Source organism: Trachurus trachurus (assembly GCF_905171665.1).
Source record: "Trachurus trachurus genome assembly, chromosome: 19".
NCBI lineage: Eukaryota > Metazoa > Chordata > Actinopteri > Carangiformes > Carangidae > Trachurus > Trachurus trachurus.
In genome coordinates this window covers 18,833,907-18,861,377 of record NC_139913.1, presented here as the reverse complement: position 1 = coordinate 18,861,377, position 27,471 = coordinate 18,833,907, and the positions used below count along the sequence as shown (strand labels likewise).

At 45.1% G+C, this 27,471-nt stretch overlaps 2 protein-coding genes across 3 annotated transcripts; one reads left to right on the top strand and one right to left on the bottom strand.

The window, feature by feature from the left end:
• Positions 1 to 1,468: 1,468 nt before the first annotated feature.
• On the bottom strand, positions 1,469 to 21,068 carry tnrc6ba (trinucleotide repeat containing adaptor 6Ba). 2 transcript variants are annotated; one of them, XM_083994953.1, is made up of 22 exons: positions 20,767 to 21,068; positions 18,837 to 18,926; positions 16,901 to 16,922; positions 16,166 to 16,600; positions 12,959 to 16,033; positions 12,615 to 12,779; positions 12,233 to 12,429; positions 11,792 to 11,866; positions 11,365 to 11,583; positions 11,046 to 11,165; positions 10,733 to 10,858; positions 9,693 to 9,881; positions 9,050 to 9,160; positions 8,736 to 8,934; positions 8,021 to 8,188; positions 7,713 to 7,853; positions 7,162 to 7,305; positions 5,951 to 6,043; positions 5,383 to 5,586; positions 5,000 to 5,067; positions 4,663 to 4,802; positions 1,469 to 4,055 (listed from the first exon to the last, which is right to left on the bottom strand). In XM_083994953.1, the coding sequence occupies exons 2-22, from the start codon at positions 18,891 to 18,893 to the stop codon at positions 3,482 to 3,484; spliced, it is 6,522 nt and encodes a 2,173-aa protein (XP_083851079.1). In that variant the 5' UTR covers positions 18,894 to 18,926; positions 20,767 to 21,068; the 3' UTR covers positions 1,469 to 3,481. The 2 variants fall into 2 exon arrangements, with proteins under 2 accessions (XP_083851079.1, XP_083851080.1); XM_083994954.1 differs by lacking the exon at positions 11,046 to 11,165.
• Positions 20,768 to 25,581, top strand: LOC311003252 (putative endonuclease 4). The gene is made up of 8 exons (XM_083994961.1): positions 20,768 to 20,905; positions 21,720 to 21,856; positions 21,944 to 22,153; positions 22,280 to 22,462; positions 23,989 to 24,120; positions 24,308 to 24,412; positions 24,585 to 24,714; positions 25,433 to 25,581. The coding sequence occupies exons 2-8, from the start codon at positions 21,721 to 21,723 to the stop codon at positions 25,491 to 25,493; spliced, it is 957 nt and encodes a 318-aa protein (XP_083851087.1). The 5' UTR covers positions 20,768 to 20,905; position 21,720; the 3' UTR covers positions 25,494 to 25,581.
• Positions 25,582 to 27,471: the final 1,890 nt, after the last annotated feature.

Here is a 27,471-nt window from a genome sequence, read left to right as displayed (position 1 = left end):
GGGTCAGCCTCTGTCTTTAGCCAGGTCTGTCATTTGTCTGAGTCCCAAAAAAAAGTGGTTGTGAGTGCGTTTGTGTCTGCAGGTGTTTTCTTAAGTTGCAGCGTGTTGACCCCTCAGGGCCACCGTAAGAAAACCTGTGATAACTACTGACAAAGTGAAGTGGATTTGTTGACTATCTGTTTCTTGACTCTTCCCATTACTAACCAGCTGTCCATTTTGATGCTCCACTTTTTGTTTGCAATCCTATTGGGATAGCAAAAACCTATCTGATGTTGTCTCCTGGCACCAAGAGGAAAGTTCTAAAAAAACAATTAAAGGTCCAGTGTGTAATATTTGTCATGGTTTATTGGCAAAATCTGAATATACTACCAATGGAAATATTTGTATAATCGCTATAAAATAAAATCTGTTTGGTTTTCATAGCCTTATAATTCTTCTTTTATATATTCAAGGGTCTTGCTTAGAGAGTATCGCCATCTTGCACCGCCATGTTTGTACGGAATGGAAAATACAGCCAACCAGAGAGCACGTTTCAAGAGTTTCATGTTGATAAATAATAAAATCAGAATGCTAGATGTCACTGTTTTCCCCTCATTTTTACACACTGGACCTTTAAGAATACATTCATTGAGAAAAAGCAACATTCCTGTTTAAAATGTATAGAAACATTGATCATTTTACTAACTTTAATAAAAGAAGGCTAACAGCTTTGCTAATTAATCTCATGTCTGTCAGACTAAAATGTCTTGCACTCACACTGATGCATGCTGACACGTTAGCCTCACATGGACTGAGAGGGTGAAGTAAAGAAAACATCTCCTGTTGTCCCAGAAAAAAACAGCTTAGCTAACAGCTTAGGATGATCATACAGTACACTGGTATTTATTAATACAACAGCTTCCTGCTTGGTTATTTTACCCTGTCCACATGAACATAGACAGTATTTCACATGAAAACACAAAATGACAGAACACCATAGAAAAACCTCTGCATCTGATGCGCCTTAAATAAAATAATATTTTTAAATCGGCCTTGGCCTCTTTCCTCGGCTTTCATCACCTTGTTTTGCAACATGACGTTAAAGCATCAACTCAACCTCATTTTCTGTTCACACATGAAACACTTCTACTTCTGTTTTGACCACTGCTTCATGGATGAAGGTGAAGAAAAGGACATGTATAGCTGTTTTTGTTTCATCAGCAGCAATGGATACTCACAGCGCCTGCCCAGTGTGAGCCTCTGTGGACAAGTTATTTCCATTACCTACTCAACCTAAAACACAGAGATGAAAACGTAGAAACAGACAACAGAATGAGACATACAATCAGGGTTATCCAGTATTCACACTATCATGATCTTCTCCAGCACTGCTAACTACACATAGACAGACTGCAAAAGACACTGTGCTATGAATACTGAACATCCAACTTGTGAACTCACACAGATCAAACAACAAACCACCACAGACTTCAATTCAACCTTTATTATCTTGTTCTTTTCTGCTTTAAATTAATTTCCTCTCCTTTTTGTAACATCTGAAATAAATGAAAACATCCTGAACAGGAGTGATAATAAAGACTGACTTAATTTAAATTGATACATAATAACAAACAGTAAAACATATGTAATGTCTTTAACGTGTCTGTAAAACACTGTTCCAGCTCAGCTTGGTATGGTAGGATTTGGCATCTTTAACAGAAATGCCTTCAGTTGGTTGCTTCGTCTTAAAAACAAAATATTCTCTTATTGCATTTGACAGAACAAAAAAAAAAAAAAAAAATACAATCAGGAACAAAACGCTGCTAAAAAAAACACACAACTTAAGAGACATATGCAATAGTGCCAATGTTTTTGAACTTTTTAGCTATCACAACAGTCAGTCAAGCACGCAAACATGTGTATACATCCACACACACACACTCTCACTCATGCACGCACACAAACGCACCCTGTCTCTCAAATCCAAGCTGTCAGATTAACATCGAGTCACTTCCCTGACTGGAGCAGATAAGTGTTCAAAAAGAAAGCAAGCACACAAACACACACACACCACATTTCTCATGAATCTCTCATGGACAAGAAAGAAAAAAAAAAAAAAACATTCAACATTGTAGCAATAACACAGACACTCTCGATCATCATCGTCATCATCTTCATCGCATCCTCCTCCATTCGGTCATACCGTCAACACTCCTTTCATGCACACACAGGCAGGCAGGAGGGCACCTTGTACAGCGAGTAAATAAGTGATCTTAGTCATCATTAACATCATGACAATATATAATAACCAACTTGATTTCTTGAGTAAGAAAAAATACAATAGCGAGGTCAGTGTTTGAAGGGCAAACAAAAAAAAGAAAAAAATAAGAGGACATCTCTGGATTTCCACAAAGTTTCACACATTTCTCTTTTCTTTTAAAACAGAAAATATAATGATAAACAACCGACGTACATCAACAAGGAGATACAATTTTGCTTGTCAAATATAAGAGCAGTGTGTAACTGATGAGAAGGTGTGACGCTGCTGACATGGCGGGTGGGCGGCCGCTGGGTGTTAGCCAAGGCCACTGCTGTTGTAACATTTAGTCGTCCAGTAAGGTCTGTGTAGTTGTGTTGTAGCTCTGTTTCAAAAATGGAGGGATTTGTGGAGGATGTGTCAACAACAAACCCAAAGGCATATAGTGCAAGTTTGGCTAATGTTGTTTTTGTTTCGATTTTGTTTTTTTTTTTGTTGTTTTTCTTTTTTACCCTGGGTCCCATGTTGATGGCATATTTCCACCAAGGTAGAGGTGTCGGTACCTAAAAAAACACTCCTTTTCCAGATCTCATAGGTTGCTGATCGTCCATTTGACTCAGTAGTGTGGCGCCGTCCCAAATTTTCTACAAACTCCAGATCCTTTCCCACTCTCAAGCTTCCAAACATGAGAACTCAGAAGTACGCCTGCTAGGTCTACGAGGGCTCAGTCTGCAAGTCTGAATTTTTGAGATTCGACCATTAAATAGTAATACAAAAGAAAAAAAAATGTGGCACACTAAAAACAGCAATAGCTAAACTTGTTGACATGTACGACTCTGGCTGAGCCTGTCTACAGTGCATGCCTGAGTGATTGGGTCTCTGAATGCAGATGGTGGGGTTTGGAGTAAAAAGACAAAGAGCTATCCAGTTGAATTATGGATTTCACCTTTTTCCCCCGGTTCAAGTTTTACTGTTGTCTTCATTTAAAGTTAAGCGGTTTAATGTGTATGTGTGAAAATAATGTGCATGTACTGAATGTAGCCTGTGTGTGTGTGTTTGTGTGCGTGTGTCGTATGAATGTTTTTGTCTTTCTGCATGTTGGGTGACCAGTGTAGCTTTAATTCACATCATCTGTGCGTGTAAATAAGTACAGAGTGTGATATATGTTTTACAGCTTGGGTGTAAAATATGTGTGTGTGTGTTTATGTGTGTGTGTGTGTGTGTGTGTGTGTGTCAGTCAGACCCTTAAATGGAGTCGGCCCCCCCGCCAAGCAGGTCCCCTGGCAGCAGCGAGGCCGGGCTGCCCATCTGGTGACGATCCTCCAGTGCCGGGGAGCCCCAGAGGCTGCTGCTGGGGTACCCCGCCCCGCCCATCCCGCCCATCCCTCCCATCCCGCCCCACAGGCCCTGCCTCGCGGCCTCCACGCCTCCGGCCCCGCCCACCCCGGTCCCGTTGCTGCTCCACTGGCTGAAGATGCCCAGCCCGGGCCCCTGGGCGGCAGACTGGTCCGATGAGCTGCCTGTGCTGTCCAGACTCTGCCACCCGGAGCTGGAGGGGCCGGCGCCCCCGCTGCCCGCTCCTCCGGCCATGGGCCCTCCGTCCACTCCGACCCCACCGCTCCCTCCCGCTCCGCCTCTCTCACAGTTTCCTCCATTATTGTTGGCTCCCACCACAGAGGTTGCCGTGGGCCCGGAGCCCACGGAGCCGGCGGTGGATCCCCCGCTGCCCGCTCCTCCGGCCTGGGAATGTGCAATGTAGCGAGCCACATCGTCCTCGCTCACAAACTCTGCCAAGATGGTGGTGTTACCCAGAACGCACCTAGAGGACATAGAAACAGAAAGATCTTTAAAATGTTTTAATAACCCCTCTGAACAAACCACAATGTCTGACTGCTGAATAAATGAGTTTATGACACGTGATCTATTGCTACAATTATTAGTAAATATTAAAAAACATTTAGCAGTTAACAACTTGAATTATGTCTTGTTATTATTATTATTATTATTACGTAATGAATAAGTTGACCAAAATTACACATGAAGATAGGAAAAAGGGGAAGCTGGTCTGATTCTGTCTAAAGGTAGAATCCACCTACCGGCATGTCTGAAATTCAGTGATTATAATGTTTTATCATTTATTTGATCCGTCCAAACAAGTAAACGTAAAAATTACTCCACCAGACCAGGGGTCTCTCCTAGTTACCTGTCAGAAAACAGTCCTGTAATCACTGCTGTTAAACGGCTAGTTATCATTTATAAGATTAGTTTTTGTATAGATTAAAAACAGACAAGAGATTTTTCAATCATGAGCTTCTGAGGTGCTGGTGGGCCGAGCCGAGCTAGTGAAGCTAACTGGCTCCAGCTGTATTCATCACACAGGCATGAGGGTGATAATATGCCGATGTTATCAGTGCAGCAGGTCTTACATGTGGAGTGCGCTCTGGGCCTTGGCTGCCTCCTGCTTGGAGCCGTAGCGAATCAGAGCTGTGCCCTGGGTCAGGCCAAGGTGAAAGGTCAGCAGGGGGCCGTGCTGCATGCAGATGGTCCTCAGCGTAGAGCCATCAATCTGCAGGGATAAACAGGATGGAGTATGGTGAATTTGTGTTTCAATGTGGTATCACTTTCTGTGCCTGTTTATGATGAATGCATGCATGAGGTGGGACAAAACAGAGATGGGAGTAGTTACAGAAAACTATAAAATGTCATTGAGTGTTTTCTCTGCAGCAGTTTCAGTAGTTGTATTTGTACAATGTGAGTGTGTACCTGTGGTGTGAGGTTGCTGAGCACCAACCAGCAGCTTTCTCGGGAGCTGCTGTCACTCCAGGTCGAGCCTGAGGACAGAGAGTGAGTGAGCGTGAGTGAGTTTTCCACAGTCCCTGTAAACACAACCTCTCTCCTCGTTTTCCCCTCGGCTTCTCAAATGTAATAAATGATGAATAACTTTCCCCCAGTACTTTAACTGAGGCTTGGCTGCTCTTCAAATCAAATATAAATGGACTCGAGTTCAAAGGAGTGCTCTGTTGTTTCTCAGCAATCAGAGCCAGTTGTTTTGATCTCTGGCGGACATTTAAAATCAGCTCAATATTTCAACAAGCGCTGAGAAAAGGGACAAGCTCGTAACTAAAACAACATGAAAAACACATTACCAGTGGTGCTGGAGCCACCGCCCCAGCCCCTTCCAGCCAACCGAGGGGCTCCCCCTGACCATGGGGAAGGCGATGGTTGCTTCTGACTGGCTAGTCCTGGAGGTGGGCGGGACAGCTGGGACTGGCTGCTGCCACGGTTGGCTTTCCAGGACTTGTGTCCAATAGGCTCTGGGGGCCAGCTGGTCTTGTAGTCTGTGTACTTTGCTGTGGGGGGAAAGGAAAGTGAATAAGGGAGCTCAGTGGTCGTCTACAGGTTAATGTAATTTCACCAGAGTTAACCACACAAGATCATAGCAGGATAAACAAGATCAAGATCATAGCAGGATAAAGACAACATAGAGATATTGGGTTTATGTCTATGTCTTTTCCTCCCCTTTGACATTTTCTAATATCTTATACAGAATTTGGTGCATTCAATCCGACTACAAACTAGCCAAAAGGCAGCAAAATTTAAATTATAAAAACTTTATTCTCAAATAAGTGTATCAAGTGAGTTATTTCAGGCTCAATCATTATCACATCAGGCTCAGCTGACAGTGTGTGCATGTGTGTGCTTGTGGTTGGTTACCTGAGTTGTGTGCGTTGTTGAGGGGACTGTCTGAGGCACTGTAGGGCCAGGCACCGGGTGAAGGCAGCAAGGTGTTGAGGGGAGGGGTGGAATCTGGAGAAAAGCCAACAACCAACTGTGTTAGAAATCACTTATCAACTGAATATCACTCCAATGAATAGAATCCATTCACAGTAATGGAGTTGTTGTTTATGGGCTAAGACACTTCTAGTTTCTATAGAGCTGTGTGGTGGGAGGGGTCACTGGTTCAGGAAGTGTTTTTCTTCACTTTGCATTCCCATTTGAGGTTTTTATTCAAACAATATGATTGATGTCACAGACCAAGGAAAGGAACCCTCTCACAGACCATGTGTGATTTTGACACCAGTTTTAGATCATTTTATCTTTCTTCCTGAGAATTTGTGTTTTCTCTGTAACCGTGAACTTCAGCCATGAGGGAGAGACCAGTCAGAGTGCCAAGATCAACAAGACATCCAATGCTGAATTAAAGAGGAACTATGCAGATTTCTCTCTCTGCCTTCCATTTAGCGTCTCTTGGCTGATCAGTGCCTCCGACCCAGCTCTCGTCTCTGTGGCACCCGGACACAAATGCGCCCCATAACCTCTTGTTTATGACAGATAAAACTTCACAAATATACACATTGTAACATCGTATATGATATATAACATTATGTACCGCTCTATTGATTGCTTTCTTGCCGGCTTCGTTGTAAACAAAACGCACATGGCCAGGAGGAGGGTTAGCAAAACAACAGAAATAGTTCCTCTTTAAGGCAAAAATGGACCTACAATCTAAAAATGAACAGATTTCAAGCTCAAGACTGTTGTTTTCAATTTTCTCTGTGAACTTCAGCTTTCCAAAGTATGTTATAGACGATGATTGGATGTTCCTTGCCAGCACACATTCTAGGAATTCTAGTTATCGTCTACCTTGAAGTTGCACAATGACAGTTCTTCTTCTGATGATTTAACAAGGTGTTTTTCATGTCTATCCAAGCAGTTAAGATGCTCTGAATGTGAGTCATGCTGCCAAAGACAACACTGTCTCTGTGACAAATAAAATAACTTTTGCCTCTGAAAGCTGAGGCGTCCAAAATAGCCTGTCCAATTTCAACAGTATCGAGCCGAGGTGGCTCCATGCTCTCGTATTCACTTTGATTCGGTTGATTGGAAGACACTATTGTACATCACATGGTCAGACCACTGCTTACCTGAATTATCTTGTAACAACTGGTGCTCAGTATCATTGAGGTTAGGGGACACTGTGTTTCGCATCATGCTCCCTGGGGTCATGTAGGGGTCAGATTCAGGGTCGACGCGGTCAATTCCCTTCCAGGGTACACCAGGCTGGAACTCTGAGGGAGGAAAACACATGAGGTCTGTTGAAGCCAGTTCACTACATATGAAAAGGAGGAAATCTCCATGAAATTTCCCAGACTTGTACTGAGGGGGTATTTGATAAATCACCGACCAGAAAACAGTACAGCTATTTAAAAAAAAAAGTTTATAAGAATAAATGTTAAATTATAGTGTGGATGATGTTTGAACAAACACTTCTGTAAAGTCAGAACAAACACTAAGTTTGCTATAAGTGCCTTGCATGTAAGGGAGCAATAAGACAAAACTGAACCACTGTGAACTCGTCTACATCAGTAACACCACAGGTCAGTACTGCTACTTATTTCAGGGTTAGAGAGAGAAAACACTTCTTTTCTCTACAGCCTTATCTAAAACTTCACGTCAGCTTCACATCGTCACGTACCAGGGGGCCAGCTGGGTGTGGTAGTGGGCTTGGTAACCATCTTTCCAGGGGTGCGATGCCAGTTGTCACCCAGCCCGTCGACCATCATGTCGTACTGGGAGTAGGGCGAGCCGCCTGGCATCTTGATGGGGGTGACAGGACCTGGGAGGTTGTCAGGGGGTCATGATAATGTTTGTTACATCACTGAGCGACAGATGGGTTCACAAATCACCTTGATGTGCGACATCACATCTAATCTCATTAACACAATCTGCTTCAACACTCATTCGTTCCATGTCTTCACAAAAAATAAAAACAACCACACTCACCATTTTTATGGAATGGATTCTCGGGGGAGGATGTGTCTGGAGATGAGTGACCCTCCATCATCCACTTGAAGCGGGACTGCTGACCTCCTAGGTCCTTCATGCCTCCCGGCCCCCCCAATACAGAACCACCCAGGTCCAGACCTGGAAGGTTCACCCCAGAACCATATCCTGTTCAAATAAAGAGACACAAAGAAGAGAGACCAACATGAAGAGGATTGTTATGTTTTGACATTTGTCTTGAAGAAAACCTTAGGTGCACTCAGAAAAACAAGGTTAACTTTATAATGCATAAATAACCAGTAGTATATGTCTATTGGTCATGATGAGCATAGTGGGGGAGTTGTTCATCGTTCATTACATTGTACTTTATAATATAATTATATTCTTCTACATTCTTATCAGAGTTTTTTTGTCATTTCCATTTGTGTATATATATATATATATATATATATATATATATATATATATATATATATATATATATATATGACTATGTATGCATACATATGCATAAAAAAAAAAAAAAAAAAAGGTAAATTGTATTTCTGTGATTGGAAGTATCATGTTTCAGTATCATATTTGGAATAAAAAAGAAAACCAAGGTGAAAATGTTTCACACTGCTAAACTAAATGCTCACTACATTGGCATGAGTGGGTTTCTATACCATAATGTCTTTTTTTCTTTAATAAAAGCAGCCTGGGAACAATGACTCACCAGAATATGGTCCTAGAGTTTTCTGGTGCATGTCAGCCACAGATCCTGCTAGGCCTGGATGGGGCAGGGGATCAGGCAGTTTAGGACCCCCTAAGCCACCTCCAACATGGTGGGAGGGGGAGAGTTTGGAGCTGCCGCCTAAACCCCCGACCTGCTGCTGCTGCCTCTGCTGCTGGAGCACTGCCATGATCCTGGCCAACTGAAGAGACACAACAAAAACCAAGAGTCAGTCCCTCGAAGATGGAAGGAAAAAAAAAAGAAACAAAGCAGCGAGTGACATGCAAGAGTGACACTTCCTGCACGTGTGTACGCACCTGCTGAGGGTCAGCCTGCTGCCGCACGTTGGGCGTGAATTTCCTCTGGTTTTGCAGGAGCTGCTGTTGCTGCTGTTGTTGTGGCTGCTGCTGGAGAAGGAGCTGATAAGCCTGAACAAATACAGACAAAATGAAACATCAAATGAAAAAAAAAAAAAAGGAATGTGATGGCAACAGAGACACGAACTCTAGCTTGACACTGAGAAACCCATTTGTCAACTGAATGCTATGCAGACCAAGTGCAGTGTTTTTTGGCTCATCTTGGAGCTAAACGTCATTATCTAAATATTTGGGCGGTGAGTCACAGCTGTAACCATTGTTTGTTTCATGAAAATAAATCAGAGTTAGCGAAGTTGGTGGAATAAATTTCGAGTAAGTATGATCCTACCATGTCAGTTTATATATAAATATACTGAGGACATTTTGCTAAGAGGGTTTCTACACTGTTTGAATTCACAAAATCAATATTTTCCCACCTAAATGTTAATTACTGGGTGAGAATATTTTTCAACTTTGTGCAAACAGTTCTGAAAAGCACATAAACATTTTTCATTGTTACGAAACCGTGAAATTTTCCAACTGCCCAGGACGGTGAAATCTCGTCTTGCTCCGTAGGTTTGAGATGTATCGTGCTGCTGCTCACCAGTTGAAACTGAATGTGATGCGGGTAGATGCTGCTGAGCATGGCGAGGTGCTGGGGGGACAGCTGTGGGGGGAACACGCCTCCTCCGACTCCTCCGACTCCTCCAACTCCTGCCACTCCTCCTACGCCGCCAACACCCCCCATGTTCCCGCTGGGAGGGGGCATCTGCTTCAGCACGGAGCCTGGCACCTGGAGACAAGCACAACACAAGACACGCCTGTTACCACAGAAACCCTTTGGTGCTGTTACCACGAGCAACCACATTAGCTTAGCACCCCCCCCCCCCCCCCCCCCCCCCTCCCCAATTAACATTGACTCTCTTTCATGTTCTCATTAGCTGTGTTAAGTGACTTCAATGACGAGAGTGAATGAAATTGATTCGATTCGTGGACGAGACGTGCATTTCCCTTTCTATTCTTTAGAGGTGAAGAGGAAACATGATCAATGTCAACCTGAAGAGTCATTATGCAGTCTTGCTCCTGCACCTACTAACAGGCGCCATGCAGCCAGCAGACCACGCTGTGTAAGCTCATAGAAGAATAGACAGTTATACATAAAGAGCTCACAACACAAAGTCTTTGAGATTCGCACAACCTGGATATTTTGTGTTGATCTACATTGAAGGCACTGTACAAATAAAGGTTTCTCCAAAATCAATTCATTGAATTTTCATCTGAAAATTTAACACGTGAGTTTTTTGTTCTCTATTTTTTCCTTTTTGAAAATCTGAACCATGCCAACATAGGCTGTAACAGTAACAGCACAATGTTGGCTTCCTTTCCTCCTGTGAGTTTTTTCTAAGAGCTGAACACCAGCTGATCATAGCAACAGGAGAGATTTCCCTTACAAGCACGAAACTAGACATAAATACAGCGAAAAGTTAAAATTTCCAACCTGAAGTAATTCAGTTTCTTTTGTTGGTTACTTGGTTGCAAACACAAACAGTAAGGATGACTCACGGTACAACTGTACAGACTGTTAACCCAGTCACTTCCTATTTCAACACAAAGTAAGACACATGTCATCAGCATGTTATGCACCTGAGGTGACAGGAACTGATGAGGCACTTGCGCTCGTATCCCTGGGGACTGGTTTATGGGTGGGACACTTGGCTGGTGTCTTGACTGACCCATCCCTCCACCGCTGCCAAAGATACTGTGACCGCCCTGTGATTCAAAATGGAAAAATTAAACCTCAGAAAATCCATAAGATCATAGAAATAGACAGAATAAAAAAACAACAACACACCAGTAGAGGAACACGTGGGAGGATAACTAACGTAGGAAACACAGACAACTACAACAATCTAGTGTAAAGATGGCAGGACGGAAACAGGAGGAGTGGTTATCTTACTTGTCTAAAGGGGATAGTGTGGTTGAAGAGGGAATGGGGCTTGTAGACAGTGGGTGGTGAGTACAGAGAGCAAGGACCCTCCTCCCCAAGGCACCCATCCTGATTGGTCAAAGGCAAGGACTGTCAGAGTGACAGCCAGGGGCAGACCAATGTGAGTGGTGGTGAAGTGGGTAAGGAGGGGTGAGACAAGGAGAAATGGGGCAGACCAGGAAGAAAAGGTAGAATCACAAGAGGAAATAAAGAATAGTGATAAAGGACAAAATGTCATCTAGACGAGACGTAAGAGACAAAGACTGCGAAGGCGGCGGTGGGACGTTACCTTGTCGTAGTAGGACCCAGTGTCCCCAGGTGCTGCCTCTTTGGAACCAGGCGGACGATAAGCCATCCCTCCTCCTACTCCTACTCCTACTCCTCTTCCTCCCTTTCTCATGTCTCCATTGTAATCGTTCATCCCCATTGCTCTTTTCTCAGCTTCCATCTTCTTCTCCTGGAGAGACCCTGGAGCAAGGTCGATGTTGGGGCCACTGGGGTCATCGTTCTGTGCAACAGAAAGAGAGGCCATCAAGATAATGACCACCATCAGTAACAGAGCCCTCATCACTTACTCAGGAAACAGCCTGATAGACACCTGTACAATTTGTCTTTACAATGAGAGATGGAAAAAATATCATCAAGCATTTCCTGCTTTGCCCTTCCACAATAAAATCCAGGCAATGAATAAATTGCTAAGACATTTTCTGTCTTACCAGCAGCCCCATGTTAGAGAACTGTCTGTTGATGGGGTTCATCCATGAGTCTCCTCCACTGCTCTTCAGTGGACCCTGAGAGTCAAATACAAAGTGAGAGAAAGATCATTAAAATTTTACTGGCTCAAAGAATTTTTAACAGAAAACTTTGCCTCATAAAAAGGTGGAATTTCTTTTATCCCCAACCCAACCCCCAACTTCAGTACCTTCAACCTTTACTTCAAGTTCAGCTTCGCTCATTTCAGAGATGTTTAAAACATCAAATGTCCGAGACATAATTGGACTTTGTAGACAAAAAGTGCACAAATCTTATAAACTTAAAAACTATCACTTAGAAACCTTAGACTCAAATTGTAACTAACATAATTCAAGTGTATCATGGTCACTGGACCCATACATCTCCCTTAAAATCAATATTCATTTTCCCCACCAGGAACCCACCTTGTTGCTGGGCTTCTTCCCAGTGTGACTCTGACCCCAGCCCCCATTGCTTCCCTGTCCCCAAGATGAGCCGCTTCCTTGGGAGCCGGCGCTGTTCCACATGCCACCTGCCTCCTCCTCATCCTCCCAGCTTGAATGACGCGAGGCTGCCACAGAGCCGTCTTTGTCCCCCCAGCCCTCTTGCATAGACTTGGAACCTGCCAGGGGAAAAAGTCACAGTTATTGCCGACAAACAGAAATGAAAATCACTTTTTTAAAGCAACTATTAAGCTATGCATCATGTCTCTTTTGGCCAATATAACCTTCAAATAGTAAGATCATCTAATCTCAGTTTGTTCGTTTGAACTACAGTTCTTTTCGGTTTGTATTAGATTTTTCTAACCAGATTTGATGGGGTTGGGAGAAGGGTTTCCCCAGCCCGGTGTCTTTCCTCCAGCATTGTCAGGTTCTCCCCACCCAGTAGGGGCCTCAGTAGGCTTCCCCCATGCTGATGTGCCATTGTCAACTGTAGGACTAGTTGGAGGAGTACCACCCCAACCTGATGGTCCTGAAAACACACATTGGCAACACAGTTGAAGATCAAAAAACTAAGATGACTAATATCCTTGAAAGTAAAGACAGTGGACTTCATGCATGCTGAGCCATCACTATCTACGACTGAACCGTCTTCACCTGACCTGCCTTCACTGCAGTCACAGTTTTACACAGCAGGTGTACGTTTCTTACCCAGAGATGAAGTTTTCCCTGGTCCGTGGCCAGTGCTGAAGTCTCTGTTACCTCCGAGCCCTGCAGCCTGCCTGTTGGGCTGCTGCTGTATTGGAGGTGGCGGCTGCGGCTGCGGCTGCGGCTGCTGCTGCTGCTGCGGCGGCTGCTGCTGCTGCTGCTGCTGCTGTTGTTGTTGTTGCTGTAGTTGTTGTTGTTGTTGTTGCTGCTGCTGTTGTTGCTGCTGCTGCTGCTGCTGGGCCTGAACCGGAACGTGTGGCTGCGGGCCAGTCGGGGCGCTGTTCTTGTCCCAGTAATTGACCGGCTTGTGGTTGTAACGCGTCGGGTCTCCCCACGCTGATGTCCCGTCGTCTATCTCGTTCTTCCTGCTTATAGACTGCGGCGAGGGTTCCTCCCAGCCGCTCGGTTCAGATCCACCTCCACTTCCTCCGGGGCCGCTGGGGATGGGCCCCGAGGTCCAGCCTGAGCTTTGGTTCTGATTCTGGGCCTGAGGGATCGGTTTCCGCCCCCCGCCCCCTTGCATAGCCCCTTGGTCCAACGCCTGCTGCAGCTGTGGATGCTGATTGCGGGGCTGTGATTGTTGTTGTTGCAGTTGTGCCTGTGGGCCTGTGATGGAGCCCAACTGGCTGTTTGGCATCTGGTGCATTTTGTTTCCTCCGCTCCAATTTTGATGGGGTTTGGACCCCATTCCCCCAACGACCCCCATCCCCCCTCCTCCGCTCCCTCCTCCCCCTGTGCCTCCTGCTCCCCAGGTTCTCCGGGGAGCGTTGTCGTCCCAGCTTCCCCAACCACCCGCACCTGAATCCCCACCTGAGTTTCCGCCACCATTCTTCCTGTCGTCCTCCCATCCCCCTCCTCCTCCACTGTTTGATTTGGACTCGTGCTCTCCCCAGTCCCTACCTGTCCCGACCTTCTGTCCTGATCCCCACCCACTTCCTCCTGCATTCCCACCCATTTCTTTCCATCCCCCTGCCCCTTTTTCCTCCTGATTTCCTCCCCAGCCTCCGCTCGCTGGCTCACTCTGCTGCCCGATATCACCCCATCCTCCTGTATTTCCTCCTCTACTGCTGTCTCTCCATTCCTCTTTACCCCAACCCTTCGTCTCCTGGCCATCCCCGGAGCCCATCCCTTCCCCACCCCAGCCTGTAGTCTTCACCTGCTGGTTATGCCCTGGTATTACCCCTGACCCCATATTCGGTCCTGTTGTGGTCACTGGTCCAGATTGTGAGACGCCGAGACTCCTCATGTTGGGGCCTGAAGGTGGTGGGGCTCTCCCAGACACGGAGGCCCCACTACTGCTACTGTTGCTGCTGCTCTCCCACCCCTCTCCGGAGGACCCAGCAGATGCAGCCAGGGAAGGGTTGACCCCTGGACCCGCTGATTCAGTGATTTGGGTCCTGGGTGCACCAGAATACTGAGAAGAACCACCATGAGACGACGGGTGCTTTGATGCAGCTGATGACAATCCACTTTTACTCTGTGCGCTGTGGTCATCGAGATCCCAGGACGTGTTTTGTCGGATCTGTGTTTGGCCCCAGCCTGTGTTCGACAGAACCCGCGGGTCCAGATCAGACCGGTTTAGCAGGTTCTGTAAGGCAGCTTCAGCGTTAGGTGCCGGACGGCGAGGACAACTGTGACGGCCGTTAGGTCCACTTTCGTTCCTGGAATTTCCGCCACTGGATGAAGATCCTCCCCTCGCTCCCTGTCCTCCGACTCCTCCGCCCCACTCCCCAGTTTCGCCCTCTCCCTTCTGATTGTCCCAGACTCTGGTCATAGTGGTGGCTGTTGAGGAAGGCGAGGAGGTGGTGGGGGGGTTGCCAGCTGTGCTGCCCCCGCTGCTGCTGCTGTTACTGCTGCAGGCTCCGCCCATTCCCTCTCCTCCTGGATTAGCGCCTCCGATTCCAGCGGTGCTTCCGCTCCAATCACCACCAGAAACTCCTCTCTCCCCTCCTACCGATGACCCCCACCCTCCCTGAGATACCCCAGAGGTTTGACTACTGTTTCCCCCAGTTCCAGCACTACCCCAAGCGTTAGCCCCACTGGTGGAACTCGGATACCCCCAACTCGAGGTCCCATTATCCCCATCAGCAGCTCCGAATCCCCCTGTGCCACCTCCAGCCCCTTCCCATCCGTCAGTCCTTGAGGCACCCGTTTTGGAGTTAGCTGCAGGGAAAGAAGGCTGGCCTCTCCACGAGGAGGCGAGACTGTGGTCTCCCACACTCATCCCGCTTCCTCCCACACCGTGGTCCATTCCTCCCCCAATCCCTTCCCCCCCTGCGATTTTTGGTCCCGCTGATTCACTGTCCCACTTCCCCCCTCCCATCTCTCTGTCTCTGGATTGCATTTGGTGAAGTTGGTGCTGATGGGTGCTTGATTGATTCACAGATAAAGGTGGGTGACCCCCCAGCACCCCGACTGCCCCGCCTCCCAGTCCCAGGGAAGCAGAGTTGTTGGCAGACAAAGACCCTCCAGGGCCCTGGTGATGGAAGGAAGACGGACCTCCTTCCCCTGCAGCAGCAGGCCCATCCTGCTGCACCAGGGCAGGCCAGGCCGAAGGGTTGGCATTTGGATTGAAGTTGGCACCTGGAATCCCACTGCTGCCGTCAACGGGGCCACTGGCATCATGGCTCCCGGGCACAGCGGAGGCTTTGGAAAGTGAGGAGGGCTGTGGTAGCAGAGGCCCAGCTGCAGCTACTGCATTCCCTCCTCCAAGATGACCCTGGGAGGCAGCCGTCCCCCATGCCACGCCATTGGACGACTGCATACATTCATTGGGCAAAGAGAACGAGGAAGTGGGTGAGGATTGGTTGCCAGAGGCACTGTTGCTGTTCACAGGCATTCCATTGTTGCTGCTGCCCCCCCCAACCCTGGTGAATGAAGCTCCTCCCCCATCATTGCCAGCGATGCTAGGCCACTCTTCCAGGTCGTTGCCATCAACAATCACCTTCTCCCTGCCCTGAGAGGAGGTCTGGCTGCCTGAGCTCGCCCCCCACATGGAATTTGCATAATTAGAAGTAGTAGTAGAAGCAGCAACTGATGATGAGGTGAGGGCCAATGAGGAGGCAGCCGCACCAGAATCTGAAAACGCAAATCCCGCAAAAGAGAAACTTTAGGTTCAAAGACAGAAATGAGAAAAGAAATCATCCTAAAATAACACATAAGCAAAGTCGATTTGTCCCGAATATGCTGTTGGACAAACTTGACACTTACCTGAGACAGCAGCCATGTTTGCATTCGGGCCATCCCCTCCTCCCCCTCCCAGCAGCATGGAGGACAGTGGCGGCTGACCCCTCTTCAGTAGCACTTTATGGTCCTGCTGGCAGCGGAATCGCGGCGGCACTTCTCTCGGCATGTAGCGCGGTTGCTGCTGAGGCGCCTGGGCTCCGCCTCCGCTACTTGTACTGCTGTTTGCAGCAGCGCTGGGGCCGCCAGCGGTGGAGGAAGAACTGGTGGTGGAGGTGGGCTGTCCGTTGGCCACCGCCAGGCGCTTGGCATTGTTGCCGCCCTGTGACGGGGTGGCAGCACTGCCAGGGCCTGAGGTGGCTGGGGATGGAGAGGCAGAGGGGGTGGGTCCAGGGCTGGGGGAGGCAGAGCTGCTCTGTGTGGCAGGAGACTGGGTGGACGCCGGCTTGGTCAAGTCTGGCACTGCAGCAATGGGAAGGCAGAGAGAGAGACAGGGGGTGGGGGGGTTAAGCAGTGCAGTTAAATCTTCTGTAGATCTGAATATATTTTTAGTGGAAAATAGGTGAGGAGAGGAAAGACTTCCCTGATACGGATGTTTTGTATTTGTGAATGGTACTCTAAGCCTTTGTGTTATTCAAAACTACAGCATGCATTAAAACTGAGAGTAGGAACGAGTTTCAGAAGAAAACTAGATGAAATTTGGTGAACATACCATCTAACATCTATAACCATTTACACATACGTCGGCCCTGTCCTGCTTACCTTTGTTTTTTTGTTCTGTAACCTGAAAGAAAGAGAAAAAACACATTAGTTGCTAAATCAATCTTTAAAAAGCATCAGAGAGGGGACAAAAATACATCATTTCAAATTAAAAGCTCAGTAAATCACAATCTGAAACGAGGTGAATACAGCAAGAATGAGACATGAGACAACATAGGGTTACAAGAATCAAACTGTGATTGTGTTTAGAGGAAGAAAAAAAACCTCAGAGTCTAGGTGTGTTTGGATAATAAACGAATAATTCCTCACATTCAAGATCTAGTAGTTGTTGAGACTTGCTACGTGTTAAACGGTGTTCTGCTAACACTGACAGACGTAATCTGAACATCAACGTTTGGTCTTCTTCCCATCATATCAGTTTCGTATTTCAAACAGGGAAACTTCAGCTCTTAATCTAAGTTAGTCAGTTTACACAAATCATATTTTACCACCATTCTGTCTTCCTCAAAAAACAAATATATACAATGGAAACTTACAATGATCATGTCGATCCATGTAAATAGATCAGTATAAGCAGATGACTGTTTTGAGTGAATGACTGACTTGTCCCCCACTTGGTACCATCTGCCACATTTGTATATTTATGATAAAAAAATATGAAGAAATGACACTGACAGCTTTGTGATACTGATTTTAGGATTACAAAAACTACTGTCTACTGATCCAAGCCTGGGTCAAAGCTTTACACCCATGTAACATACCCACTGCTGTGGGAGAATGGGGACAGTAATTATGTACTGCAATCGCAAACCGTAAGCAGACCAGGAATGAACACAACACAAAATAACTAACCGAGCCAGAGTAGGTAAGTTATCACATGGCACATGAATGCACACAGCAAGTGCATGTACAGCTACTCACACAACCTGACCTTATGTTGGGGAGAGCAGACAGGGACAGTCATTACATGATGTGGCAGTCCAAAAAGAGAGCTGAGAGCTGTCATGCTGTCTTTTTGAGAGCATGACAGCTTGCAGAGTTAGTCTGCAACTATGTTGTCATTCAAGAAACACCACACAATGCAAACTGTAAGCAGACTATTTGATTGCAGTAGACAAATTATTTAAACAGCTACAGAAGGGGAACAATTCTCTCCCAAGCTTTTTGACCTATATATGTGGTTGATCAGTGTTACAATGAACATTCTAAGCGATTTCCACTGAATTTGAACTAAACCACAATTTATACAGCAATCTGTGGAATCACCTTTTCATTTTACCACATAATTCACGACAATCAAAATCAATTTGATAGCTTTAGACAGCATGGGAACGATACATACAAGTACATATCACTGGCAGTGGCATACTTAACCAGACAACAAAATGAGCTCTATCATGTCAAGTTAGGTTTTCCCTCTGTTTAAAAGTGTGACATTTCCCTTTCTATGTCCTCTTTGGGGGTCAAACTAATATTATATTCAAGAAAGCTCTTAAAATCAGAGTAATGTGACAACTTTCTTTTTCTGTAAATGTAAAATGCTCATGAATATATCCTTGAGGATCTTAACACATTCCAAAATTACCCCAAATTACGTAATTACAGCCAACAATATTCTCCAAACTATCTATAATGTGATTTACTCCCAACTGTGCTGAAACATGTTTGTCCAGTGGTGTTTAGCCCAGATGTGGTTTGCAAGTACTGTAACTGTGGAAAACAGATGCAAATCACAAGCCCTACCAAACAAAAACTTAAACATAACATACTTACCTGGAAAATCTATTTGTTTTTGCTATTTAAAAGACAGCTGTGTCTCTTTGGACCTGTTGGATTGCCGGCCAGCTAATCTGCCGGTATTTTAGTTACGAAAGCATAATTTAACCAAGCATAAAAAATCTATTTAATTGTGATGACATAGCTGACCCAAGATCACTGCTGAGGACACCTCATCAGCTGACAAGATGAACATGCTCACCTTCTGAGAGGCTTCCCTTTTCCTTTTGTCGTCTTTTTTCCTTTTCTTGTCTTCCATGAACTACCGCTCCTGTCCTGATACTCCTTTCTTCTAGAAAAAAAAGAGACCAAATGTGACCACCACACATTATCCATTCTGAAAATCAGAGGAGTGCTTCTTTGTACATGTCGTGTATTTTAACAGAAACGTAAATCACTGCTTAAAAAACACAGACTAATGGTATATGATGACTGCAGTTTAAATCAAGGCAACGGTCCACATCACATAAGTAACATGGCCATGTGAGCCTTCCTCCATGTGTTTAAGCGACAATGGACTACACAGTTGATTGGATGGATCAGCCATCAGGTGCTACAGCTAAGAATACGGCTGGACATGTGGGCAACAAACACAGTAATTATCCCTGTCAGACTCATGCAGAATTCTGTAAGCTGATCACATTTGTAGATTGCAGACGGTTTACAAGAGGCTTGAATTAGTCGGCCAGCTCATCTAGTCAGCAGACTGCCTGAATATGCATGTGGTGGCTAAGGAAACCGGCCACTGAAGGTTTGTAACCCATGCTTGTGCTTTAATGTTTGCAAGATGGAGCATGAGCAAATCTTCAGGGTTAGGCTCTTTGACAGCTGAGACAAGAAGATGTGTGCAATCCAAGAATACAAAATAATGCACTGTCATTAGCATCATCTTTACAGGATCATTGAGCAGGATGATATAGACAAATCCACAAAGCATTGTAATTTTCTTCTAATACCCCTCAACAATAGCAAAGATGCAGTGGCTTCCAGGCTGAGTTGGGAGCTTTAACGACATGAGTAGATTTATTTCTTGAAGAAAATGAAAATGGGAAAGCATTCACTGTTCATTTAACTTGGCGTTAACAGTCTAATTGGCTTAGAAATGTTGTCACTCAACTGTAATGTAGCCAGCACAGCGCAGATCTAAGACAGCAGAGTATAATCAGCAGTGTATATCCCCACAGGACGTTCAAGCTCCTGTTACCGTGTCGAAACTCGAAATGTGTATACGTATATATCGTCCGTGTGATAACTTGACAGAGAACAAACGGTTTTAATGCATAAACTCGATGAACTTCTCAGCCCCTGATGGTGTCCGTCCTCGGCTGATTTCGTGTATGCGTAGTGTCAAAACATTTTCTAGGAGGAGGAGAAAATCTTGGCTTTAGGGAAAACGAAACCGACATCCTACCTGACCTGAAGCGCCTGATTTACCGTCCGTCGGATCAGAAAGCCAAGGAGGGAGATACACTGATTATTACGTGCTGCTGTCAGATCTGCAGTCAGTCCGACCAGCTACCCTTCAAACCCCGATACAAGCTACACCGGCTAATGTTACCTGGTTAGCTCAGCAGCAGCTAACTTAGCGAGCGAGCTAGAGCTACGGTGATCACAGTTTTCTTGAGCAAAAAAACTCACAAAGCTGCCCCCTCCTCCGAAAATAAAAAATACCGTGGTGGCTGCTTAAAACAAGTCAAGTATAAACGGAAATAGTCACAGTGCTCTCAAGTTTATATACGCGACAGTTTTGATAGCAGCGGCTGGTGAAATATTTCGTCGTTAGCTAACATTAAGGAGTGGTTTTTACCCAAATTAGAGAGAGAAAAACAGCGCACACATTGACAAGCTGAAGGTAATGAGACCAATCTACGTAAACTACTCTGCTCTGTTTACACAGCGGTCCTGGACAGCACATAGACCGAGCCCCGGGCCACACACACCGTGCTCGGCTAACACAGCCATAAACACCGAGGCTACTGCTAACGGCTCGGTGAGCTCAGCTACTGACAGCCAGCCTGACTGCAGCAGCCTTGTATTTCATTACGTTAACACTGATTTTTTTTTTTGCATGCACACAGGTGATGGCGTGGTAAAATGCTTATAAATGACAAGGCACATATCCAGCTACTCACCTCGAGAATCACATATGAAGAATAGCTAGCGTGCTAGCTAGCTAGCTTGGCTAAAGTGCTTCAGTGCGAATTTTTTTTTTTATCTTTTTGAGGCATTCGTCGAGGCTACAAGAACAGCGACGCCTGAGCGGAGAGTCAAGTAAGTGGCAGACGATGAAAAAACACGCGTGATAAGCTACTGGTTTTCGTAAATAAGTACTAACGTTGTAATAGTGTAAATAAACCCTAATGTGCAGAAGATTTTAAATTTCAAAGCGCTGTGGAGTCAGTCGGTTGACGGGCGGCCATTTTGCTGCTCAGTATGAAGCGTCTCTCTCCAATGGCCCAGTGGCGGCTGCGTGGAGGCGCTGTGACCATAGGCTGTGACTGGCGGAGCTGCCGAGAGGGCGATGCATAATAAAATACGCTTTTTGACCTTCATAAACTTCTGACAGTCAGATTTAGCACCGCTACTACACAAGTACACATGCTTTACGCAGGCCGCCAGTCCCCCCAAACACACCTGTTTAAAGTTATCAGTGATTGATTGGGGATAACCGACGGCGTTACTAACGGCGCTACTTTTTTCAAAAAAAAAGTTACCGTTTCCAGGTTATAACATCGTTACCGTTTCTAACAATAAAATGTGTACTTGTCCCATTTAAAAAATAGACCCGTTCAATATAGGCATACACTTCTTTTTTTCCAGTCCATCAACTAGTCGGGAAAAAATGCCTTTTAGCTGGAACTCAACTAACCAACTCGTATTCCTCTGCGGAGGAATACTTTTAGGCTATAATGTAGCTATAATTCTGTTACTATACTCCGTTACTTTTGGGGAAAGTAGTAACTAGCTATTTACTTTTTAAATGTAAGGAGCCCAACACTGGAGTGGTTATACTGAGTTGATAAATGGGGAAAGAATCTGCCTCTAATCTAATTCACAAATGCTGCTCATTACTTTATCTTGATAGCATGGGTCCAAGGAGGAGGAAAAGGAAAACTGAGGAAGGTGAAAAGGAGGAAGGAGAGGAGGCTGAGGAGAGAGGAGCCAAGAGGAGGGAGGACCATGGAAATAAGAAATACATTGGAGCTCATGTTAGCATTCAAGGTAAAGTCAAGTGTGACCTTACGTGATTATAGACACACGCATCCACTCACTCACTCACCCACTCACTACTTCCTTATGTGTCTGCAGGTGGGATATGGAAAGCAGTCGAGCACAGCACAGAGCTAGGGGGCAGAAGCTTTGCTCTGTTTCTGGGCTCCCAGCGGTCATGGACGAGACCTGCACTAAACCTGCAAGCTGCAGCCAAGTTTCAGGAGCAACTCGCCCTTCAAGGGTACAACCCGGCTCACGTCGTGCCTCATGGATCGTACCTGATGAACTGTGGATCTCCTAAACCAGGTTTGTCATCCATGGATGGATTTTCCTTATCAAATGCCATCCTTCTTCACACTCTCAGTTATACCTCCCCCCTTGTGTTGCATTTATTTATTTTTTCCCAAATCTCTTTTGACATGATGCTCCCAGAAGTGTTTGAGAAGAGCAAAGCCATGCTGGTGGATGAGCTCAACCGCTGCAGCCTCCTGGGCCTCACCCTGTACAACTTTCACCCCGGCTCCACCCTGGACACCATCACCAATGAGCAATGTGCTGGCAAGATAGCAGAGGCCATTAACCACGCTCACCAGCAAACACCTGCTGTGGTTACAGGTATGCCTCCACCACTCAGCCTAGGTCTCAGGTTGTGAACGGATGATCTTGAGAAGTTCTGGAGAAATTGCATTCACAAGACTGGAATCATGTTATTGTGAGGTCAGTGCGACCCTGACCTACCTTAAAGGGATAATTCACCCAAAATCAATAATTCGAACGAACGAACATCTCGCAGCGAATCCTGCGCTGGGAGCTACTACTGCAACAAGGCTAAAAACAGAGATCAAATTATTTTTTTTACGAACAACTCTTTCATGTTGCGGCTTCAGGACACTCGGGTCAGTACGGACGAGCATTATGGAGGTATTTGGATGTTTCATAGAGTGTGTTTTGGACGGTTCAAAAGTGAGCGCTATCAGCCGCCATTATATGAAAATCCTGGACCCCCCCGAAACTCCAAAAGCGTTTTGATAATTCAGAAAGTTCTCCGAACCCTTGGCATGACGTTAAGTAGAAAATTGGTGAGTTATTGATTTTGGGTGAAGTATCCCTTTAAGCTACCAAAATGTGATAACTCATCACATTGCAATCAAGTGAATGTAATTCTTTCAAGGCATTACAGATACATTGTGTTTGTGAGGTCTTGACCTTTTGACCACCAGAATAAAATAAATAACTCCATTAGTCCAAGTGGACATTTGTGCCAAATTTAAAGAAGTTCCTTTAAGGTGTTACTGAGATATTGGCTTTATAAGACCATATGTGTGCACTGTGAGACCATCACTCTCTTGACCTTAAACCCTCCAAATCCTTTCATCCATTAACCCAAGTGACAGTACCATGTTTGAAGAAGTTTTCAAGGCATCGCTGAGATATTGGGTCAACGATGATGGGATGGATATCTGATGTGGCGGTTGCCGGCAAAGAGGCATAAGAGAGAGAGAGAAAAGTACAACAGCAATGAGACTTGGTGAACACAGGAAAAGTGCATTAGCAATGAGGAACAGAAACTTCACAAACAGTGACCTTGAAACACTTCCATGGAATAATCGCCTTCTGCAAGGCAATATTTTATTGAGTGTTTGAGAGCCAAGCTCAGTGCACACAGATTTAGTTAGTGGTTTAAACACCTTTGCATGTCATAAATGCAACTAGCTTTTAATAGGCGTTAAAGCTCTTCACAAGGATTAATATGTTACTGTCAGAAGTTATCAATCACCGCCATCTCAACGTGAAACCACCTCAACTCAGATTTACCACTGCATTAACATGCAACTGTGCAGAACTGCTGCAGGCTCGAGTCGACGCTGCTGCTCTGCATCATTTGTGATTCATGGGACCAACCACAGTCTCTTTTTGACTCGCATACCCCAAATGCCACTGGTGTAGCAAGAATACACTGCAGAGGAATATGCCTGCAAGAAACACTGAAGCAGTAGCAAACGGTGCCCTCAGGCTGGGCTTCAGCCAAAACAATCAGAGTGTATCAGGTGTTGTGGTGGGATGAGGGATGTGTGACTTATTTAAATCGGTGTATCAAATTGTTCCTACGCTCTTTTCCTTTCCTCTCTCCGCTGGCTCAGTGTTGGAGAATATGAGCGGTCAGGGCAGCACACTGGGTGGTCGGTTTTCCGAGCTGAAGAGCATCATAGACAAAGTGAGAGACCAGACCAGAATTGGAGTGTGTCTGGACACCTGCCATGCCTTTGCAGCAGGTAAGTGAAACCAGAGGCTTTCTTGTCCAGCAGAGCACAGTTAAAACAGGATGGTGTGCAGCACCATTTCCTCCCCAAAAACCAAAGTTTATGCTTGATATTCAAACATAAAATGAGTTTTATCTTCATAGGGTATCTAATATGGCCGCTGGTGTTGTTTCTTTTTCTTTCCTTCTTGTCGTTGTAGGATATAACCTGGCTGTAGAAGGAGGAGTGAAGTCCATGCTCGATAAGTTTGACCAGGAAGTTGGACTCCACTATCTTAAAGCCATCCATCTCAATGACTCCAAAGGTGCAGCCAGGAAAATGATTGCACTGTAAATAAAAAAAAAAAAAAAAAAAAATCCTGTCTGATTTACTTCTCCCAGTAAACCAAACTGGGATTGTTCTTCTATATTCTAACCTCTCGCATGTTAGTCGATAAACCCTGTCTGTGTTGTTTCTATCTATTTTGTGGTACACAGGTAAACTGGGCTGCAATCTCGATCGCCATGAAGACATTGGTAAAGGTCACATTGGGATCCCAGCTTTCCGTGACATTGTTAACGAGCCCAGGCTGGACAACATCCCGCTCATCCTGGAGACACCTGGGCGGTAAGATACGTGTAGAGACAAACAAGCTGTATATATGAATCAAATATGGTCATAACAGTGGGAAAGCACAACAACATATTTGCCTCAATGACAAAGTAGGATGATGGTAGAGCAGTGCCAAGTCAGAAATTGATTTAAATGAGTATCGGATCACTGACTGTCAAAGTCACGACTAATGCCATTTTATATAATCAATGAAAGTTAGGGTAAAATTGAGGATTCAGTGCTTTTTGCAGTGTTTTATTAAAGGAGTCATATTATGGAAATATCACTTCTTGAAGGCTCTTTAACATATATTTGGGTGTTTGTCTTGCCTTCCAGCCCACAAAAAGCGAAAATTGACGAAAAATCTGTCATGTGCAGACACCCTAGGTTGAAATCCACGTGGTTTTACGAGCTGTTCCCTCAGTTGTCTTCCAGTGATGTAACTAGTTTTCAAATTTGCATAACCCCACCCCTACCTGGGACCAGCCGTTCTGAACAGGTGCTGTTTTGAGAGTACGAAAAGAGCTGTGATGTTTGATCCTTGGGGTATTTTGACCAAAGCGTGTCACAAATCTGTCTTTAAGACACCTGGGGAAATATTTTAATTTGTGGAAAAGGGGCATAATATGTCTCCTTTAAAAAAGAAGATTTATTAGATTATATAACAGAAGTTTGCATCTTTTCAATAAAAAGATAATGAGTTGTGCATTTCTGTTATGTCCTTTTCCTACAGGCCAGGATTCCAGTATGCTGAGCAGATTGCACTTCTCTATTCACTCTGTGAGACAAAATAGAAAATGTACACCATAATAAATTAGCACCACTTGAGCCAACCCTGAAAAAACCACATCTCAGTGTCTCATCTCAGGTGTGTTGATAGCACTTAAGTTTACGTCGAGGACCAAAGAGGATGCGTGTTGGAGGCTGCTCTCCTGAGACACGCTCTGAATTTTTTCATTTCTTTCCAGAGTGACAAGTTTCAACAAGAAACGTGCTTCACCATTAAATAAATGGGTTTGTCGACAGATCTGCAGCTGTGTCGTTGTCTCGTTCAGCCTTTAGAGGGCAGCACAGTCGCACAAATACAACACAACCCTAATGAGAGCCCCTCAGTGCTGTGTCAAAGGACTGAGACAACTTCCTTTCATATTTTCATCAGACAGTGGTATTTGTAATGATTCACATTTTCATTTGTAAAACCTGGTGTTATTATTCAGAGACTTTATTTTCCCCATCAATGGACACAATATGTCACTTCATCATATAAAATACATTATGTGACTAATGTATCATGTTCATGTGATACATTATGTAATGATACATGTTTTTACTCATAATGTTATTATATGAGGAGAATGTGAGACTCTCAAAAAGGACTTCCTATCAGCTTGAAAATGGTGCTGTCGTCACATCTACATGTAGCCTATAGTTCATACATATGACAATTATCTATCAAATATCTGTATGAAATGATAAGAACCTCCTACACACACACCAACGTCATCTATTGTGTGCTCTCACATTCCTCTACAAATTGGTCCAGCTGTCAAATACCAACACTTTGGTGCAGCTGTTGACCCCTGGGAGGATAGCAATTGATTGTCACACCTAATCTAACACCCCATGGTGTTTGTAACATGCATGTACACACACACACAGAGGAAAACATCCCTGACATAATCTTAATGTTCCGCCACAATTAAATGACCTAATTTCACACAGACTGATATAACAGTTGGCATAGAGGGGCACAGATACTGTAGTAACAGTAATAGGGGAGAAGGGGGGTGAGTGGAGTGGGGGTTACATGATAGCTCACACTCTTCCATCTCACATCAGGTTGTTAGGTTTTGTTCCTTCCACCATCTGTGCACTAACACTTAAACCTCACACTTCTCACTCTTTTGTTCACATGCGACATCAGCGGTCTTTGATTTTGAACTTCATCGCAAGACTGCAGACTGAAGTGTATAAAGACAGGGCCGGGGGTCCAGTCCAGACAGTGTGTCTTTCAGTATGTTAACAGAGACAGGAAGTGGAGGTGCCTGGCCCAAGAATGTCTCTGCTCTCAGGTCCCACCCACAGGAAATGCCTGTCCAGCCTGTTTGAGTCTGCACTGACGGAAAAGAAGTCTCCTTTCAGTGGAGTCTGATTCTGTGACGGATGAAAGGAGGGAGTTTGAATAATAGGGAGGCCGGTCCTGCTCCTGCTCCTGCTCCTGCTCCTTCCTCGTATCCTCTACGGTTTAGATAAGCAGATGTCTGATGCTTGTCAGAGGTGTTCTGGTGATCTGGTCGGGTCAGGGGTTACAACCCAGGGAAGCTGAAGACTAAACAGTCAACACACATTCCTGAACTCTTAAATTAATCATTTTCTGAAAGAGGCGTGTGGAGGAAAACACCAGTGGGAATATAAAACGCCCTCCCTTCTCTAATTATTTTTAAATCTGCGGTATTAGCTGGTTGTGGTGTAATGTGTGTGCCCATGTTTTGTGAGCGCTCGTCCAGACGTTTCTTCTCCTCTTTCTCTGTCATTACAATGTGCTGCGAATATTTTCCACTGCAGCCTTAAGCCACTGATCTAATTATGCAACTGTAAATACTTCCAGATATCTTTGGTTAGACTAGTTCAGGGTCTTTCCAAACTTGTGTAAAAGGCCTGTGAATTGCAAACGGATGATCTCTCTCTCTCTCTCTCTCTCTTTCTGTCTCTGGGCTCAGTTTCCATCAGAGTCTCTGCAGCTTCTGTGGGAGATGGACACACATGCCTTTT

Coding starts and splice junctions, on each gene's coding strand:
- tnrc6ba (XM_083994953.1), bottom strand. CDS start 18,893: ATGGAAGACAAGAAAAGGAAAAAAGACGACAAAAGGAAAAGGGAAGCC. Junction 16,601..16,900: donor TACAGAACAAAAAAACAAAG/GTAAGCAGGACA, acceptor CCATTGCTGCAG/TGCCAGACTTGACCAAGCCG. Junction 9,882..10,732: donor ATCAGTTCCTGTCACCTCAG/GTGCATAACATG, acceptor GCTTGTCTCCAG/GTGCCAGGCTCCGTGCTGAA.
- LOC311003252 (XM_083994961.1), top strand. CDS start 21,721: ATGGGTCCAAGGAGGAGGAAAAGGAAAACTGAGGAAGGTGAAAAGGAG. Junction 22,463..23,988: donor AACACCTGCTGTGGTTACAG/GTATGCCTCCAC, acceptor CCGCTGGCTCAG/TGTTGGAGAATATGAGCGGT. Junction 24,413..24,584: donor CCATCTCAATGACTCCAAAG/GTGCAGCCAGGA, acceptor TGTGGTACACAG/GTAAACTGGGCTGCAATCTC.